At 36.6% G+C, this 21,461-nt stretch overlaps 1 protein-coding gene across 2 annotated transcripts; it reads right to left on the bottom strand.

The window, feature by feature from the left end:
• Positions 1 to 336: 336 nt before the first annotated feature.
• On the bottom strand, positions 337 to 21,344 carry LOC117291200 (hyalin-like). Of its 2 annotated transcripts, none has more exons than XM_033772802.1 (16): positions 21,119 to 21,344; positions 17,502 to 17,747; positions 15,792 to 16,040; positions 15,198 to 15,437; positions 14,270 to 14,515; positions 12,902 to 13,144; positions 11,739 to 11,978; positions 10,856 to 11,095; positions 9,811 to 10,059; positions 8,536 to 8,648; positions 8,181 to 8,239; positions 7,563 to 7,717; positions 6,814 to 6,976; positions 4,813 to 4,868; positions 4,187 to 4,304; positions 337 to 3,438 (listed from the first exon to the last, which is right to left on the bottom strand). In XM_033772802.1, exons 1-16 carry the CDS (start codon positions 21,207 to 21,209, stop codon positions 2,829 to 2,831), a joined length of 3,318 nt encoding a protein of 1,105 aa, XP_033628693.1. In that variant the 5' UTR covers positions 21,210 to 21,344; the 3' UTR covers positions 337 to 2,828. The 2 variants fall into 2 exon arrangements, with proteins under 2 accessions (XP_033628693.1, XP_033628700.1); XM_033772809.1 differs by having other exon boundaries at positions 17,502 to 17,744.
• Positions 21,345 to 21,461: the final 117 nt, after the last annotated feature.

The following is a 21,461-nucleotide window of genomic DNA, read 5'->3' as shown; positions in this document are numbered from 1 at the left end:
AGAATATTATTTTTTGGTTTTACCCATAGGGCCTATACAAACTATATACACCTCGGAACTTTCCCAAGTTTTGTCCTCTAGCCACTGGGCAATCATGGTGGTCTAGTTGGCAAGACACTACACTAAATTTGCAAAGGTTGTGGGTTTGAATTACACTAGAGTAAGATGCCTGTGATTTTTGCTTTCACAGAGCTTCGGAAAGTCCCAAGTATACAGTGCTAACACACATCAGTGTATGCAGGGGTGTATCAATAGGGAATGTTTTTGAACCAAAATTATATTCTCTCTTTTTTTTATTTTATTAAACTACAAGGATTGAGACATTTCAGACTTGTATCAGATTTCAAAGTTCTTATTTTATTGCCAGCTGAAAAGAAATTGCTTTTATTTTCCTCAGATTTAATAAATAAATCTGCCCTTTGATTTAATTTCAAGCACTGTTCTCAAATATTTCAGGGTTATCAAAAGGTGGACAAAGAGTATTATTTCAGCATATCTCCTAAATGTTCTAGTTTCAGACCTTTTTGTAAGAAATGACTCTCTGACCCCTGTTTGTTATGGGCAAGTAATTGAGGTTCAGTATTAAATGTTGAGGTTTGGATAATATTTCATTCAAAAAATACACAAATTTCATTTTACTTGGATAAACAAATTTAAAAGGTATAAATGAATAACGTGATTAAATAATAGAATGTTACGCTTAAGTTGAGCAAAAGTTGATTATTTGTGGTGGATATTTTGATAATAAATATAAGTAGTACATGTAATGGTACAAAAAGGGTACAAAATACTAGAGATATAAATGTTGATTTTAATCTGTGATGTTGCATAACTTACTGAGTGTGCATGATACATTAACTTTGTGAACATTGCTTTATGTGCTTATGTTTTTGAGAATATGGTGAATAACTGAATACTTAGTCATGCAAAATCATTATCAATGCAACAGTTTTAAACCATTTAACCATTGCTTTCGGTGTGATTTTAAAGTAAACTGTATTCCTGCTCATCCTCTAAACTCGGGATAATTCCCAGAATGGGTTCAATAAGTGTTTCGTGAAGTTAAGGAGAATGGACGAGAAAGTGTAGATTCGTGAATAGAATGTACAAGCCGAAGGCGAGTACATTGTAATCACGAATCTACACTTTAGAGTCTATTCTCTGACTTAAACTATTTCCCCAATTGGTTATGTGACAGTGTCAATGAAATGGATTTCTCAATAGAAACAACACTAGATAGTCTATCTAATTTCGTATACGTTTTGAAACGACGGTTGGTCACATTTTATAATTATTTCATCATTAATAGGCATGGGTAGTGCTTGCAACATTATCGAGTACAACGTCAGTGGAGTTTTCCTCCGTCATCTAAAAATATTTAATATTTAAACATTGACAATACTGAATGGCCCCTGAATGTTACTTTCGTTAGCTTGCCCTTTCAAGGTCTGGAATTCCTTTTTTAGAGAAAAGGAAAGGCAAAGGACACATCCATTGGAAAATCTTAAAGTCTCAAGTCTGTTGGACATTTTTTTAAGGGGCACCGAGGCTAAGACCAGGACAACAGAGGCCATTCTTCAGAGTAATTAAAGGCCTGCCTTGTAACAGAAAGCAAGTTTCGTCCCATGTTTTAGAATAACATTATATTTATCCACATGAAATGCTTTACATAAGTATTGCTGTTGCTGACTTACAAGCAAGGCTGAATACCATTTCATTTTTCAGGACAATGGTCTGAATAATTCAAGCTTTTCTAGTTGAATTACAAAATGCACCTCAGATAGTTAGCCTGATAATCACAACTAAAGTACATAACTTTATACAATCCTTTGTAAAGGAAAAGCCAGCAGTTCAAACAGCAGTTTTCCTATAAAAACATTTCTTTTAAAATTTTAGTTTAAACTCAGTACTTGGTTAATAATACAATTTATCTCGGATAATTGTCATACAATCACAATTAATTAACGCAATCTCCGAATGGAACTTCAATAGTTTTGAACTGATGATCAGCTCAACAAGAAGAGTCCCCAGAGAGGTCCTCAGTTCAAAACTGAAACTTTCATCAAACCTCAAGTCAAGGACACCATTTGAACAAATGTATGGCGGGACGTAAGCAAGAACGGTTACAGGTAAACAAATTTGTTTAGGGGACAAAATTCTTTTTCCAATATTGTCGACCAAATGAAAAGAAGTTCCTTGGACACACACACCTATGTAATGAAGCTTTCTGGCACTTGCCACATTGGTTCACCACTGATTTGCAAAAACAAAATTTTACATGTTGGAATGGTTTTTTTTAAATACACGATTCAATGGGCTTGGCTGAGCCCATTTTTTACCTACAGTCCCTGATGACCTGTGAGTGAACTCACACCCCAAAACTGGGTACAGACAGGTTCTACAAATATTTAGGCTTCAGTAATACTATCACGATTACCATTTCTATAGAGCTAAAGACTTTAAGCTATTTCTCACTGCCTGCTTTCCAACAGTAATACCCTCGCCCCCAAATGCAGAAGAGGGGAACTCTCAATTAACAGAAAAATGTATATAGTTTTCCCAGGGTTATCAATTTTTCTTTTACAATGTAAAGTTAAAAATTGTAAAATACCCACCATCCTAAGCTGATTTTATGTTGTCAAATATTTGTTTAAGAAGAGTAATCAATACAGAATACAAGTTGACTGTCATTTTTCTCAATAAAGACTTATGTTGATCAATAAATGTAAATACTGAGACCATCAAGGTATTCATCAATACTAATAGAAGGATTTACATTTCAGCATAAAATAAGCCATGTAGTTTTGCGTGCACTTCTATGAATATTTTCAAATAATAAGCGACTCATCTTCATCGTCCAGCATGATAAAATTTCCCTCCTCCCCAAAGTTAGTTGAAGCAAAATGTGATGATCTGCTAACTAAGCTTGGTGGTTTCGCTCCAAGCGGCGTTTGAGTCCCGCCACCATCAGCCGCAATCCTTACTTCATTTGATGCGCTTTCATTGTACTCGTCACATTCAAAGACAGGATTGCTTATCGTGCCATCATAGGAGGATGTCAAATCCGGAGGAATTGCATCATCGGCCAGAGCAGTGCTTTCCAAGTTCAACTGTGTACTCGTGCCTGTAAGATTACTGTCGTGTATCTGCAGTTCGGTAGAATGATCTGTACCCTGGAAACTAGCAATAACTGTCCCACTGTCGGGGGTGGTAGATGTATTATTAGAATAAAGCCTCTGGTCCACATAAATGGAGGAGTGATTTGTATCATTCCAGTTCCTCGGTTGCTCTGTATTACTTGTTATATCAAATTCAGAATCTGAACTTTCCCCCTCTTTTTTCTGGCCGGAAAAGCTGTCATCAGTCTCATTTCTATTATTATTTTTAGTGACGATGCTTAGATTAACAGCTTGATTTTTCCCATTGGTAGCAGATTTACTGTAAAAGAAAGAAGAAAATAAAACTATTCAGATATCTCCTCAAGAAAATAATATTTTTAAAGAAAATAATATGGGTAAAACCAAAAAAAGTATATTCTATATCAACAATGATCATCATCCTTACTCCCAGTTGGAAAGCTGAATTGTAAAGGACCTGGGGTGGATTTCACAAAGAGTTAGGACTAGTCTTATCTTGAGTTAGGACGAGTTACTAGTCCTAACTTAGGACTAGCTGTACGTTTTTGATAACTCTTCAGGACTAGTCCTAAGTTCGGACTAGTCGTAACTCTTTGTGAAATCAACCCTTAGAACACAGCCAGATTTTTGTTTTCAGGGGAAGGAAACCAATGGCCTAGAATTGTTCAACAGGTTATAGAGTTGGGGCTGTTGCACCAGTCACTCCTCTGAATAAGTGTCATAGTGGGGCAGATAGGGGGAAATGATGCCTTTGATGATACAAGAACAGTTTTAAACTTTGCTAGATTTTAGGTAATTACAAGCTGTTTACAAATGTGCCAATATGGCTGTCATTGTTTGTTGTTCTACCTGCAAAATGAATAAATTTCAAATCTGTGATGACCCCAGCCAAATAGTTTTTTTTCGTGACATACTCCAACTGTGTGCCAATTTCCATGCTAAGTTCTATCATCCAGGGCACAATCCCAATCGCACCTGCTGTAATATCATTCTATTACTCTCTAAAAATGTTTTTCATGTGTGTGATAAGCATAAATAGAATGACTTACAGTTCCATCATTTGTTTAGTATGTTTCCTGCGGATGAGTGCAATGATATATGCAGTGATGGCAAAGATCAGCATGAACACCCAGATGATACCTAGGATGACAAACACAAGCTGCTTCCCTGTAGACATATTAAGAGAGAGATTTAAGGGGGGAAAATGACTATGAAATCTATTTCTGCAAAAACCAAACTCAATCCACTTTACATTAGTTACTCAGTCCTAAAAAATCATTGTACTAATAAATACTCGGTACTCGGGCCAAAAATATTAATAAGTTTCTTTAAAATGAAAGTTACGCGTCGCAAACAGTAGCTATAGATTAAGAGGACACGATCTTTTGGCTAACTTTTCTCCCTTTTTAGATGCAAGTAAATGTGTTGATTTATTTTTGAGTTAAAACTGAATCTTTTTATTAATACATCAGAAAGATACATTAAATTCAATACATGTTTAAAAGCTGGGCTACTAAAACTTTCTGAGGGTAAGTAAAATGCTCAGTTTACTATTCTGGTGGGCTACGAAATTTTAAGCTCAGGGTCTGGATTTCTGGAATGTTTTTTTTTTTTTTTTTAGAGTTCATACCTCTGTCTCTTCCTATTACTATACCATAACATGGCAGCTACTCACCTGTGAGGGACACAGTCATCTGACATCTTGTGCCGTAAATGTTTGGGCTCCTACAGCTGAGAAGACCAGAAAAACAAAGTGTGAATTATTAATTCTAAAGCATTATCACTGTGTATATAAAAAAAAGTATAGTTACTTTAACTAGTTGCACATAAAAGACCTTTACAATACTGCAGGGCTCGATTTCACAGCGAGCTAAGATTCATCTTAACTGCAAATTACTGCAAAGTGTGATGTCACAGTACAAATCACTATGACGACACTGACAACTCCTCTTTAGATGAATCTGAGTGCTTTGTGAAGTATTTTCCATTTTATTTTTTTGTCCAGTTACAACAGGGCGAGTCAAAAAGAAGTTGATCGGAATTGTTTTTTTTCATTTTATCAAAAGTTCAGGATAGCATATATTTAACAAGCACTCTCTCCTGCTCATTAGGAAAAGGGAATAAAAGAAATCGATCAAGAGGAGTTATGTCTATTTTGGTAAAGATACTCATTGTGCAAACTGTCCACAGAATAGGCCTACTACGAAAAAAAACCACAAAATAAGAATGTAAGGAAAGCATTTTAGCTGTGTAGATTCGGTCAAGCAAGCATTAAAGTCCCATGGACAGCTACAACCATGAGTGCTTTCAGTAAAACAGGCATAACTTCTCTTAGAAATGATCAATTTGTTTTATTCTTTTGTTCAGATGAGCAGGACAGAATGCTTGTTTATTACGTGCTCCCCTTGGGTTTTGAAAGTATTTGTTGTTTTGTTTTGTTTTTAAATCATAAATCTCAGTCAACTGTTTTTTTACTCACCCTGTACAACAAAGAGGGCAGCCCCATATGGGGAAAGGTGGCTACAACAATACACCTAATTTCGTTATCACAATACTCTGGACTGCTCTACCTTTCAGTTTGGGAGTCAATGTCATGGTGCAGTTTTGCATGTATCATCTAAAATAGGAGAGATTTGAAAGTTAATCCCACAGGATTGTAATTAGGGACAAATCAATTTTATGATTTAAAAATAAACCCCAAGCAATTAGCATTAAAACCTAATTGATTTAATTTTAAATCCAAAATAGTATTGGTCCCTAATTACAATCCTTTTGATTAACTTTTAAATCCTTCCCATTTGTTTGTTTGTTTGTTTGTTTGTTTGTTTGTTTGTTTGTTTGTTTGTTTGTTTGTTTGTTTGGTTGGTTGTTTGGTTGTTCGGTTGTTTGGTTGTTTTATTTTCCAAATAACACAATAAATATTAATGATAAAAAAATATACATGCAATAGGTACAAAGGGTGATACAAAAGGGGCACCAGGAAAACGCTTAGGCTTATACAGGGCATGGTCCCTTTAGATTATAAATTAATTGGTTTTAGTTTATAACAATAACAATATTAATTAATGAAATGAAAGTACAGAGAAAGTTATAATGCATACAGCAAACATAGCACCCCAAAATGAGAGTGTAGGCGATGTGGCTTTTACATGCATTTCTATATATAATATTTACTTACAATTTGAAACCCAAAAATGGTGAGTTGCTAGGCAAACAGTTATACAGCCATGTGTGACATTTGTACATGTAGTCAATACCAAAATATTCAAATGGTTTCAAAGGTACATAAAGAAGAAAAATAGCTGATTTACAACGTGCCATGGTAAAGTTGGGCCAACGCTTCTGAAGTCTTGTGTCCAAATTAACGGCTTTTGCAGAGGCTAAATGCAAGCATATTTAATTCATGAAAAAAGATAGGTAAATTTTCTTGAGTACAAGGGCTACTCGTTCATAAGAAGTAGGATTTAATGGGCTTTCCAGGCAATTAAATCACAGCTTTTGTTATTTTTCTGAGGGCAACAAAAATCGGAAATCGGACTAAAGTAGGAGATATCATTCCTGTATATTATGGCCAAAACTAAAAAAGAAGAAAACAATTTTTTTTTCAATGTTGTCATTGCGGCCATCAGCAGCCAACCTCCATAGCCATATCCAAAGTCACTTGGCCAAAACTTACTAGCAAATGACAAGGTTTTGAGCGTCTATCCCACATACACCATCGTTGAGACAATAGCCAGTATTATCTTGACAGGTTGCAGTGCACCTCCTCCCTTCAGCTTTACACGTCATATCTTTCGGACACGGTAACGTCACACATTCATCTAAAACTTCTTTAGATCCTGAGAACAGACATTTCAACAAATGAAAAAAAGGGTTAAGCTGAAGGTAACTTAACAGCAAATTAAACTTTCCTATATCCAAAAGAAAAATTTGCTGTTTCAAGAACAACAATAAATGCTAATTTCAATATTAGACTTTAAAAACATTCACAAAGTACCTAAATTTGTATTCTGCAAGTTTTTAAAAGAATCTTTCCTCCCAAAGAAAACATTGCTGTTTCAAGGAAAACGATTTAATACTACTTTCATAATAAGATTTATAGGTAACATTAACAAAGGACCTAAATTTGTAGTCTTCAAATTTTTGAAACAAAATTCTAAAAATTTAGCATAAAAAGATGCCAACATTAGGCCTAAAAAGCAAAAAGGAGTGAAAAAAGCAAACTCAAAGCCTCTTATTTTAATGATGCCTGGCTAATATACTTGCGTACTACCTTTCTCAAAAATAATAGCAATTAAAATATGCTTGGTTATCATCCTCTTTTGCAGTTGCACATCTGCCACAAACAATATTCATCACCCCCAATGCAAATTTAACAGCTATTAAAAACTAAACATATTAACAAACATAAATGTGTTTGATTACCATCCTCATTTTCCAATTGCGCCTCTGCCACGTTGGTAAGTTCACCACTTTGTATGGCGTTTAAAACCGTATCAAGTCGGTTATGTTGGTCCTCGAGGCTCAAAATAATTGAGAATCCAATACCAGTGTAGGCAACTACGCCACCTTCCTCTGCCCTGTTTAAATAAATAAAAAACTGCTGTTAGTCTTAGATTTTACCAGGACCCAATTTCATGACACTAGCTATTAATCAGAAAATAATGCTGAGCAAAGAAATAAACTGGGAAAATTCTAAAATAATCTGTGACCCCATAAACTATGTTCAGATAGTCTTTCTGCTATATAGCTTTACAATTTATTTGGATCATTTTTTATTTTTTATTTTACAGAAGTTACTTACTTAGTAGGCTTAATAAAATGGAGTCCTCAAATTTGAAGAATAAAATTTATGTAAACAAGAAATTTTAGAAATGTTACCCCAAATATAACTCAAAGTCCATTTAGCCTACTAGTCTGTTTATTTTATAAATTGCACTTGTCTGATCACTATAGTTTGTGTAGCTAAGATTCTATATATCTAGTGGATTATCTCAATTACATTTTTTATCATTAGATTGGTGAAAAATTTACATTCCATACCCAAACTTGTCTATGTGACTACCAAGCATTGTGTCATCATCAGCAAACACCCTCACCAGCTGTGGGGGAAAGGAAGAAGAATGGTTTACATCTTGTAAAAGAAACTTGTTATTATATTTGCTTAAATTGTGCATTTCATAAATAATAACAACATACAGTACATACATATATAAAACAAGATCAAAGCGCTGTAAAGTGACAAACCAACGGAACTTAAATACAGCATATGATACAAATAAGTTTTGTATCATTACGAGATTTCTTGCGAAATTGGCAATAAACAAGTCCTGTTTGTAAAAAATTTAAAAAAAATAACTCTCAAGTATTTTTTTTTTTTAGGAGCAAAACAACTCACATCGTTTACAATCGCTGATGACAATGCCTGAAACTGTTTGGAGGTGTTATCTTGCAGAGCATCCGTGTAGGCAAAATTGAGTAGAACCAGTATAATAGATAGATAGTGGGAGTCTGAAATTAAAGATCAAACACTTCTTTTAATTAACAGAATGTACGCAAATCAACTGTGTCACAACTAACCCATTAGGGTTCTGGTTGAAACAGACAAAGAAAACACACTGCAGAACAAATTTGCATTTAACCACTGAACACGTTTGGTAATTGTCAAAGACCAGTCTTCTCACTTGGTGTATCCCAACATAAGCATAAAATAACAGGCCATGTGAAAATTTGAGCTCAATAGATCATCGAAGTTGAGAGAAAGATGAAAGAAAAAAACACCCTTGTCGGACGAATTTGTGTGCTTTCAGATAGGAATAAAAAACTTCTGGCTAGAAGTCTTTTATTATTTTAGTGAGAAATTACCTCTTTCTCAAAACCTATGCTACTTCAGAGGGAGACGTTTTCTCACAATGTTTTATACCATCAACAGCTCTCCAATGCTTGTTACCAAGTCAGTTTTTAAGTTAATATTTGTTTTGAGTATATACCAAGCGTGTACCTTCCCTTTAAAGGCAGTGGACACTATTGGTAATTGTCAAAGACTAGTCTTCACAGTTGGTGTATCTCAACATATGCATAAAATAACCAACCTGTGAAAATTTGAGCTCAATCGGTCACCGAACTTGCGAGATAATAATGAAAGAAAAAAAAACCCATTGTCACACGAAGTTGTGTGCGTTTAGATGGTTGATTTCGAGACCTCAAGTTCTAAATCTAAGGTCTCGAAATCAAATTTGTGGAAAATTACTTCTTTCTCGAAAACTATGGCACTTCAGAGGGAGCCGTTTCTCACAATGTTTTATACCATCAACCTCTCCCATTACTCGTTACCAAGTGAGGTGTTATGCTAATAATTATTTTGAGTAATTACCAATAGTGTCCACTGCCTTTAAGACAACCAAGATTTGTTTACAAAATAATAAGTGATGTATTTTTGTGGCTAGTGTTTTAACTGCAAAATTCACACCTCAGAATTCAATAAATTGAACCCTCAAAACTCACTAAATTCAACCCTCAAAATTATAGCCATAAAATTCAGTGAACTAAGTCTTAATTTTATTGAGTTGCTGATTCCAAACAACCTTATTGCATGTTTCATTTACATATGTTTTGTTACTGAATAATTAATGCATTTCCAGACCTTAACCTTAAAAAAATTCTTGATATCTACCTGGGATTTCTTGTACTACTATTTCAAATGAACATTCAGCTTGGTGCCCTGCTTCATCCTGAGCAACGTATGTGACTTTGGTGGAGCCGAGCGAGAACCAGTCTCCAGGCTTGTAATTGCTCCGAAGTTGGACAGATCCCGAGTTGTCCGTTGCAGTTGGTTCAATCCAAGATACTCTTACATCTTCTTTCTCTTGGGTGAGATGGATACTAGACTCTGGGCAATACCTTATTAGCGGACTCTCATTGTCTGTACAAAAAGAGGAGACAAAAAGAATATAGAGAAAAGCAATCCTAAGAGAACCTATTAAACCAATTTCTCTAGTAGATCTTGGTGCTTCTGTTAGTTGTGCTATGAAGATTTAAATGATGCTTTTCATTTGTTGCACAAGAAGAAGTGAGAAGAAGAATAAATATAAAGGCAATGATAAGAGAACCTTTAAAACCAATTTCTCTTGTGGATCTTGGTGCTTCTAAAGTGGTCCTGTGAAGACTTCAAGGGTGCTGTTCATTTAACAATGAAAATAATGATAGTCTACCTGACTTGAAATAGAAGGGTTTTTTCCCAGGATTTCTTCTTCTTCACAAAGAGGAAATTCAATTGCTTATGCATTTAAGTATGAAGAAAAAAAAATTAGAAAAATTATAACAAATTTGACCAAATAACTTAACTTCAAGGAAGGAAGTATTTGGAAATAAGAATCTTGGGAAAAGCTTAATAGAACAGAGGAGAGGATAGAGAACTAACTAGAAATGTACCTTTAAATACTTTGTATATTTGGGTTTTTTAGCGTGGTTTGGTAGCAATTTGAACCACATGTTGTTAACAAGCTTCACCTGTACAAATTTCTTTTGAATTGAACTGAATTGAATTGACATATTCATCATCTAGTATAAAAATACATGAAATTTAAGTTCCAATTGTATTGCATTATGTAAAATATTAAAATGTAGACATGTTATACTATACATACCAAGGAATACAATAACACTTATAACAAACACATTTTATTTATTATAAATTTATCATGGTTGCAAACACACACCTTCAATAGTAATTAAGAAACTACATGTTGCAGTAAAGCCCATGTTGTCTGTGGCTGTATACACCACTCTTGTCTTCCCCAAGGTGAACTGAGAGCCAGATGGGTGGGTGACTGTGAGAGATGACATGCCCTGTGCGGATTCAACGGTAGGTTCAAGCCAACTTATAGTTGCAGAGGCTTTCCCTGTATCGGCTGGTCGGTTGATATCATTCGGACATCCCACTAATGCAATAGAGTTACCTGGATTTGGAAGTTCAAACAGATTTACAACATTTGTTAGATTGTGGGTGTTGAGGCATTACTCAATAAAGTATCTATCTATAGTCAGTTTGTGGACACACTATGTTACATCTACAATTGGACAAGCCTGCTCTAGTCATCGTCAGGAGGTTACTAGAGCAGGCTAGTTGAAACATTGAGACCAATTAAGATCTGACTCTGCAGCGGTGAAGTTAATAACAAACCACTAAGTAAAAGTAGTCGTCTTGTCCAATTTCCTACCTTCCGTCCAGGTAGTAGTTAAAATAAGCATCACAGTTCTTTCAGAACTAAGTAACTGAGTAGTCTCCATAAATTTAGAATTGCAATTTTTATTTCATTTTTTTTTTCAAAGCTTTTTTAAAGGGTATAACTTTTAACCTGTTTTTTTTGTGCTAAAAGCTGAATGAGTTTAACTAAAATAATTTTTGGTCTACTGGCTGCAGTACCGGTCAGCCAACATGCCAAACCTAAAACCCAACACATCATGGTACCTGCAGCAACAAAAGCTGATATAACTTGCAATTTTTCATCTCACTAGTGTAAACCTTGAAGGTAAAGGAGTGTGTGTCTACTTCTCACCCGAATCACAGATTGTCAAAAAGGAGGAAACAATAATACATACCCATTAACCTCTTATAGTAAGTGAAGGCAGCATTACTGGCAAGCACGGCCAAGAAGTCATCGTCGACTGACTGACTGAGACGACATTTTCCCTGGTCATCGATGTCAACAGAGCGACATACAAACGTTGTCTCCATAATACAGGCTCGGAGGCATTGCTCCACATCCAGCAACAAAATAAGATCATCTTGACCGGGGAGGAAAAATCCCTCTGTCCGTGTGAACTGATTGAAAGGGAATCCTGTAAGATTTAAAATACACAATTGAGCTCTCGAGAGAAATGAAAATTGTCAGAAGTAATTTTTCAAAAAATGTTTACAGCGTGGACTGAACAAAACCTAAAAGAACATGTTTGAATAATTCTAGGATGCAAAAACAATGTTGGTTCTTAAATCAGCCCCATAAATTCTTAGAATAAAGTTGATGTTTTCTGTTGTTCAGAGAGTGGCTTTTTTGAAAGTGTCAAGGCTGAGTAGTTAAGAGCACCTAATTCAAACTCTGGTGTTTCTGATTAGCAGAGTGTGGGTTCGTATCCGCAGTCGTGATGGGACGTAAAGCCGTTGGTCTCATGTGTTGTGTAGTGCATGTAAAAGAACCCAGTGCACTTATCGAAAAGAGAAGGGGTTTGCCCCGGTGTTCCTGGTTGTGGCTGCTTTATGCGCCGTAGCACCTTGTAAACTTTTATACGGTGCTAAATAAATGGGTCTCAGAATCCATCACTGCAATAACCTATCTTTCTGAAAGTTGTATATACTCAGCGCCTGGAGTACCTTGTTTGGTAGATACGTGCGCTATATAAGACTTCGATATCATTATTATTTATTCATTAAAAAGTTAAATGAATAAGAGATTCAGAATTCGTCAGCTCAGAACTGTAAGACAGTTCGATTAATTTCATAAACATGAATTTGAATTGTTTAGAGTTCTGGTATTATGTAGTTTATGAATGAAGAGTAGTTGTTTGGCAAAAAGAAATGTTAATTTTCAATTTTGATTTTTTTTCTTCAAGTTTATAAAAAAAAATTACACTTTCAATTATTACATATGAAGTGGGTTATATTTACTGGTTCATTTATCATAAAATAATTACAAAACAAACCCCTGCATAAAAATTATGAACAAATAATCATAATTAAAATCTTATTACTTATTTGTAACACTTGCCTGTGACAATGATGCTGAAATTGCAGAATCCTACATTTCCCAATGAATCTACAGCTGTGTAGCTGACTGATGTCCGACCAGTTTCAAATGCATCTCCTGGTTGATGACTGGCTGTTACTGTGATGTCACGGTCTTCCAATGAGATGATTGGCTCCTGCCATGCAATGAATATTCTTGATTGGCCAATCAGCAAAGTTTTGATGATGTCATCTGGGCACATGGTAAATTCAACATCCCTCACATCTATGAGAAGGAAAAAACACAGACGTTTTAAAGGCAGTGGACACTCTTGGTAATTACTCAAATATAATTGTTAGCAAAAAAAGTTACTTGTTAACGATTAATGGAGAGCTGTTGAAAGTAAAAATAAATTGTGAGAAATGACTCCCTCTGAAATACATAGTATTTGAGAAAGGAGTAATTTCTCACTGAAATTTTAATCTGATTTCAAGACCTCAGAATTAGATTATGAGGTCTCGAAATCATGCATCTGAAAGCGCAAAACTTGTGCGACAATGGCATTTTTTTCTTCCATTGTTCTCTCACAACTTCGATGACCAATTGAGCTAAAACTTTCAAAGGTTTGTTATTTTGTGCATATGTTGAGATACACCAAGTGAGAAGAATGGTCTTTGACAACTACCAACAGTGTCCCTGAATGTTGATAACCAATAAACTTACATGTAGTGAAACTAATGATTGTTCTGCAAAAGAAAAGGGAAGTCATCCTCAGCAAATTTCTCTGCTGGAAGTTTGCATTTTTTGTTTATGTTATTATTTGTGGGTTTTGTTTTTAGTGGGTCCTTTTTTAGGGGGGGGGTGTATTTCTTGGGAAAGACTGAATTTATAAATGTTCCCAGAATCGCTCATGAGTTACAGAGTGTAAAGATGGCCAAGGCAGAAATATTCCCCTTTTTTCTGAAATGCAGTAGTTTTTGAGAAACGATGAAGTTTGACCTCAATGTTTGAAAACAGTGCAGACATGCATCATGGGGGTCTTTACTATTGAATCTGAGCTTAAAGTATGTGTGGAAACAGGTCTTTGAAAATTACTGATTTTTTCTGCGAGTTTTAATAACAATGTCATTGCTTGGGACAAGGGGTGCAACTGCATCTTCATTGAATGCTACCTTTGATAAAATGTTGTCCGATACGTAGCCTCAGTGATGCATTTGTTCAGAATTTTACTTCTAGTTGCTTTTCTAATCTTCTTAGTTATTAAAGTCCCCTTTTCTATTAGTCTTGGTTCAAGACTCTCCTGTTACTATCACAAGAGGGGGCACACTCACCTCTTGTGAAAGTGGTCTATGGAGAGATATTAGTAACAAGAGAGTGTTGAACCAAGACTCATTTTCTATCAGTACCTACCTGTTACTTTCACATTGAATTCACAGATTGCCTCATTGCCATAGGAATCCGAGGCAGTATAACGCACAACTGTGTCACCAATTCTAAAAGAATCACCAGAGTTAGAGTAAGATGCAAGACTGAAGGATCCTGAATTGTCTGTCACTTCTGGAGGTTGCCAAGTGACGACTACTGTGGGTTCCATCGATGAAGACAGTTCTGCAGCAATGTTCGATGGGCAGCTGAGGAATACAGGTCTTTCGTTATCTAATAAGATAAACAAAAACTCAGAATTATATGCTGAATGAATTTAAAGCTAATTTATAAATATCTGGACTATGAGTATTACTTGTACATGTACAGAGTATGTGCTGCCCATGTCCGCCAATAAATTATATCGTATTTTGATATTGTGTGTTGCCCATAAGTGTCATAAGCTATCCAGTACAGCATGTGCCACCAATGAGTGCCATGTGCCGTCCATGAGTGACATGTGCCACCCATGAGTGCCATGTGCCATCCATGAGTGACATGTGCTGTCAATGATACCATGTGCTGTCCATGAGTGCCATCTGCCGTCCATGATACAATGTGCCGTCCATGAGTGCCATGTGCATTCCATGGTACCATGTGTCATGTCCATGAGTGCCATGTGCCGTCCATGAGTGCCATGCGCTGTTCATGATACCATGTGTTGCTCATGATACCATGTGCCACCCATGAGTGCCATGTGCTGTCAACAATACCATGTGTCGCCCATGAGTGCCATGTGCCGCCCTTGAGTGCCGAGTGCTATCAATGATACCATGTGACTTCCATACCATGTGCCGCCCATAAGTGCTATGTGCCGTCCGTGATACTGTGTGTTGTAATGTCCATGAGCGCCATGTGTTGTCCATGAGTGATGTGCTAACCATGATATCAATATTTAAATATAAAACAAACATACCTTCAACTCTAACAACAAAAGAACAGGTCTCTTCCAGCTGAGAATTAACATCCCGTAGTTGATACAGAATGACCCAGGTTCCCACAGGAAACATGTCTCCAGACTCATAGTTCTGATCGAGTACATCCACCAATGGGTCAAAGTTACGAATGAGCGGTTCTGTCCAAGTCACTGTTGCATAGCTCTTTCCAATATCTGTATCTTGATTTATGCTTTCAGGGCATTCCTGTAAGAGGCCGACTGTGGAAGGAGAACAAAAATGTGTATATCTGATGTTTTTATATAGTCTTATATCTACCTAATGAGGTAATCAAGGCGCTTAGTATATACAAACTTTCAGAAAGATAGGTTATTGAAGCGATGAATTCTGAGACCCAAAGTTTCTCCCAAAGACCAGTAGAGTTTACTTTTCCAAACGTCGGGCCTACAGGATTTTTTTCTCAGAACCAACACTTCTCCCAGAAGACTATGGTTTTACTGGAAAATTTACTACTATCCTTGGACTCTGTCTTTGCAAAAATCTAAAAGCCTTTGCCTTACAATGAAACCTTAAAAAAGACTTTTTACCAATTTGACTTTGCAACCACCACTTACCATAAACAGTGATATCAAAAACACAGGATCCGATGTTTCCAGAAAAGTCGGTTGCACTGTATTGTACTCGCCAAATGCCGTCTTTGAATGGCTGATCTGGTCTGTAATTGGATGTGATAGTCACCTGACCTGCATTGTCTGTAGCTATTGGTTCAATCCATGTGACTAATACGCCGAGCTCAGGATCTGGCGAAACTTTAGATCTTGTAAAATCCGTTGGACAATTTGTGAATACTGGTAGCTCGAGGTCTGCAATGGACAGATTCAATGGCGCAGTATAAGAAAACAGAAACAATTTTCGAAGCTATGTTTGAGTTGAGAGCTTTGAAGCTTAGTGGCAAAATTAAGCAGTGTCAAAAACAAAACCCACTAAGAATAAAAATATAGTAACAATTAGTTTTAATTGGAAATTAGAAATAATTGGTTTATCTTTCTAAATGGACCAGTAATATTACCTTTGAGGCTAATTGCTAAATTAATACACCCTTCCAGACAGTCACTTCCATTCCATTTTATACAATTCAATAAAGTTCAGGGTAATTCAATTTACCATTTTATTATTTGTGTCACTTTCATAATTAAGAATGCAAAATAAGTATTGTGTGAAATGTGCCTCCTTGTAAACTTGAATATGAGACTGCAGTATTTGTTTCTCAAACTTTAAATCGAGAGACAAAATTCATTATGGTTGAGACACCACCAATTTATAACTGATTGCTAACATTGGTGATAGTGTACACAAATCACCCTATGAATAAAATACAACCCTTTTTTAAACTCAATAAATTGTGATCATCCACCACCAATGGGCTGTAAAGTTGACACTTTCACTGTTATGGGATCAATGCATTTTTTGAGAGAGTGTGGAATCAGCTTCAAAATGATACCATTCACATTTAAATCAGATATTTCTTGACAAAGTTATGATTTCTCAAAGCCACATATTTTTTTATTCAGATTTCTCAAAGTTTTCTTGAAAACCCAAACAATTTAATAGGCTCTGCAATGTGCAAGTGCGACTTTACAGCCCATTTGTGGTGGATGGTCACAATTGTTAGCAATGAATATGCTATGGTAATGTCTTCTACCGCACAATGAGCGTTTCTCAACCAAACCACACATCCCAGTTAGCTTAATACTACTTAGTAGAAATATTTTGATCCTTTTCTATAAAAAACAGTTTGAAAGATTTGAGTAGGTGTAATTGGGGTGCACCCCCTGCCCCCCACGTCCTTTCTCATGCACACCACTGATTGTTTGCGCAATTCAAATGCATTTAGTACAGCACGAAAATGAAGTGCGAATGCGCAATGCATAAGACCAGTCGTACCCTTTGTGAATTTCTGCAGCATGAAATTTGGAGTAGGGGTTTAGTTGGCATGGTTGGCCATTGTAAGCCACCCCATTGAGTCCAAAAATTAAGTTTTGTTTTAACTGCAGCCCCTAATTATGAAACTGAAATGCAATAGTGGACAATTTAAAAACAATTCAACATTCGATATAAATTGGTTGGTAAAAATGTTCAAGGGCAAACTCTTTCCAAAAAGATTTTCTTGTTTTACCATGGCTACCTCCATTCCATGGACGGTTTTACTTGATCCACACCCAAACCAGGGAAACAAACGAAAATGCTAAAACTGGGTTTCGAGGTATTTTAGCTTGGTGTTGTCAATTCAATAATATCATAGACGGAAAGTCAACAATATTTACCTTTTACTTCAATGACAAATGAACAATTTATCGTCACTTGCAGCGTGATGTCGTTCAGCGTGTACACCACCGTTGTATCCCCGATGTTGAAGGCATCTCCGGGCGTGTAGTTTGTGACTTGAGTGACGGTCGTTGTACTCGTCCCACCCTGTGCAATTGGGGGATACCACGAAACTATTGCGTACGTCGTGCCTTGCTCTGTGCCCGTTATGATGTCGTCCGGACAGCCATACAGTTCTGGTACTACTGTATGAATTATGACAACAAAATTACAGACAAAGTAAGCCCAAAGAATTGCAAGATATCGAACAAATGTAATGGTTGAATACTTTCAATTTTTTGTTATGAAAGTTCACCCAATCCAGAGAAAACTTTCCTCAGAATTATTGTCAAATTTGAGAACACACCCTTTGAATTGTGTCCGCCATGCAATACTGTCCGCTCCGGGCACTTTTGCATATGCGATCGTGTCCGGGGCTATGCAAAAACCGTCCGGTGGCCTACGTATGTGCAGCATGAATATTCACGGATCTTATAATTGCAGTCAATACCCAACGGCCGAACATTTCCCATGTCATTCATGACATGCACTTAGCTTGTAAAACAAAAATGGCAAACGTGTGCCGTCGACCAAGGGCGTTTAATTTACTGCAAGGAGGGTTTTGCACGGGGGCGGACACAACTGCATATGCAAATGTCTGGGCGGACACAAGGGCATATATGCAAAACCGTCCGGCGGACAGTTTTGCATGTGTAATAATGTCCTCCCGATAGTATTGCATGGAGGACATAATTGCATGTGACACTGGTCCCTCCCCCCAAAAAATAATAATTGAATCAAAATTATATGTTAAAAAAACACCCTCGTAGCGATTTGTTGCATTATTGATGGTTGGTTCATGGTTGATTTTGGTGCCCTTTTCGAAAACAATGTGGTTCAGCTTGGGCTCTTGCTTGATCTTCGTCAGCTGAAAATGTTCACTTTCAGTATCGGGCTTCAAATGCGAACGAAACCAAACCTGAAGAATGTTGCCAAACCTGAATCCGTGGTTTCGAAAACGCACAAATGTTTTTAAAACACCCTAGATGCACGCGCCACTGCATGCAGTATTGTTTTCTGTATTAAATATAGAATTGGCAACTCCAGAACTTTTCCCAGATTTTTTTTAAGAATACAACTTTTTAAATAGATTTAGAAGCAAACACATTTAGTACAAAATGAAGACTGCCTTCCGCTGGCATGGTCAGAGGTGACCTTTGATCGAGTTTATTTCGGACCGTGTTGACCTGTTACCTTCCTACGTTTTGATAGGGACAACCGGACAATCGAACGAGGGCACATCCAAGGAGGAGTAATTGTTGGCATTATCAGATTAAATCTCACGGGTCATAGGTTTTTTTCTTTGACAGAAATATTTTGGTTAAATGCGAAACAAACAAGCAAACACACAGCTTCAAAAAAGACTTTTTAATCCCACGAAGCTTGCCTTTTACATACAGGCCATTACACGAAATCACAAGTAGGTGATATGGGGCAAGCTTTTAATTTCGAGGCCACAATGTCATATAGGCCCCTAACGATGAATAAATTGTGTTGTCGGCTGGACGTGTGACAAAGAACCATTGAAAGTATTGCAAATATCCCCATCCGTGTTTTTTGGTTTGTTTAGATGATCTTCCCTTGCAAACTCCCTCAATGGGATATAAATACCTTAACACTAAACTTAAATTGATGGAATCATAAAGACTGGGTAAAGAGGTTGACTAACACTTAAAATCAACACCCGTCCCCTTTACAGAATTTCTATTGTAAGTTTGACTGAATGGAAACCCATCATTACAAACTAAATCTTCACCATCTTTACCCGTTGCTGCACCAATGTACAACTTTCATAGATGGCTGTAGATGCACCTTCCTCGTATAAAACAAGACAGGGCTAAAATATGAGTGTGGGTCATTGTAAATATAAAGGTCTAAAACTTCGCATCAAGATCTCAATAGGCTTGTTAAAATGGTGGCATGTCCACCTTTTTCACACAGAGAAATAAAAATGTGTTATTTGGGGGATTTGGGGGATTCGGAGAAATAGGGGAAACGGGCACACTTTTCATGTCCATGCCACCCCGCACTCAACATTGTGACTCTTTGTGAAACCCGAAAAACAAACTGCAAACTTAAATGCCTGCCTAATACGTTCTTCTGTGACAATGCAGTTTCAGGCCTATATCACTTGAGTCTTGTGACTCTTCTAGAAAACGCAAAATGCAATCATCACTCAGATAGGTCCCTTCCTTTTTGTGATAATTTGTCATTTTTCATACATTAAAGACACTGGAAACTATTGGTAAATGTCAAAGACTAGTCTTCTCACTTGGTGTATCATAACATAGTTATGCATACAATAACAAACCTGTGAAAATTTGAGCTCAATCGGTCGTCGAAGCTGCGAGATATTAATGAAAGAAAAAACACCCTTGTCGCACTATGGTCACACAAAGTTGTGTGCTTTCAGATGCTTGATTTAGAGACCTCAAATTCTAAATCTTAGGTCCGAAATCAAATTCGCGAAAAATTACTTCTTTCTCGAAAACTACGTCACAGAGGGAGCTGTTTCTCACAATGTTTTATACTATCAACCTCTCCCCATTACTCGTAATCAAGAAAGTTTTTATGCTAATAATTATTTTGAGTAATTACCAATAGTGTCCACTGCCTTTAAAGTGGCTCTTCGTGAAAACGGTGGAACAGAAACCCTTTGGGTGTCCTTTCGTTCTTTCATTCTTTTAGAATATAAGCTTTGGAGTCCGGACAGATCAAAACTAATTGTTTTAACCATTTCTCAAAAACTAATAGCATTTCTGGCAATACTAGGCCTAATTCATAAAAAGTTTTTGCTCATGATCTTTATCTTTATATAGGCTAGAATGTAAATTGCAGTGCAAATCTGTTACGCAAACACATTATTTATTCTTCTTCGATGTTACCATTTTTTGCACATCCCTTGGTAATTTTGTTCTATGACAACCTAATTGTTGCTCTGTGATGGGCCTGATGTTAAGTTCACATGTGTTTTTGCGGTAATAAAAGAAAAGGGTTTATGTCCGAAATACTGAAAGGGCTAGTTTATGGCAACCGTTAAAAAGTCTATGCCAGTAAGCATCTCAGTATCCGTAAAATGTTCGCAATGAGATCATAATTATTGACATGCAGAACAGGGGTCAACTTTACGCAAAGCATGTGCTTGGGCTAACCATGGTTTAGAAATTCTACCTCCATGGGCTAACCAAACAATACAATGCTTTACTGCTGATTTGTGCTTGCAGAAAATAGATACGCAAGTGTTTCTGATAAATTGATGCTGGAATATGACCACCATTTGTTATTCACTCGTTAAAATGACCTTACACGTAATTGTCCGAGATTGGTAATAGCGAATGACAAAGTGGCTGTAGGATAGATAAATTGTTTGCCGAAATGTGTCAACTCTATATACCTTAAATTTGAGTTACATTTCGAGTGTTTGGTCAAGAGCAAACGATACCAACAATAGCATAGAACCAACACCAAGTTTCCGAATACATGTAGATCTGTTTGTACCGTGTTTAAATATACATACCCTGGCAATGTGCAGTTGGTGGTAGCCTCAGCACTCCAATAATCAACAGCAGCACTCTGAATCCAAACCGAATTGAGTCAAGTCCTTCCATATTTCCAAACGATTGCCAAACATACAGTCTACGCCAACTTAAAATCCATATATCCTGAACGATAAAATATAATCATGCCTCCAGATATGAGAAATTACTCCTGACAACTGAGGCGCAACCGGTTCGTACCATGTACCCATAGTCGTACACCGTGCAGTGCTTAGCCGCTAGAATTTTGAAGTCATTTAGCATCACAAAGGAGTCGAATTCAGCATTTTGGAATTCTGGTGAGCATTGTCTGCCCTTTTCTCG

This window comes from Asterias rubens, chromosome 1 (genome assembly GCF_902459465.1).
Source record: "Asterias rubens chromosome 1, eAstRub1.3, whole genome shotgun sequence".
Taxonomy (NCBI): domain Eukaryota; kingdom Metazoa; phylum Echinodermata; class Asteroidea; order Forcipulatida; family Asteriidae; genus Asterias; species Asterias rubens.
This window is presented reverse-complemented; position numbering and strand designations above follow the sequence as displayed.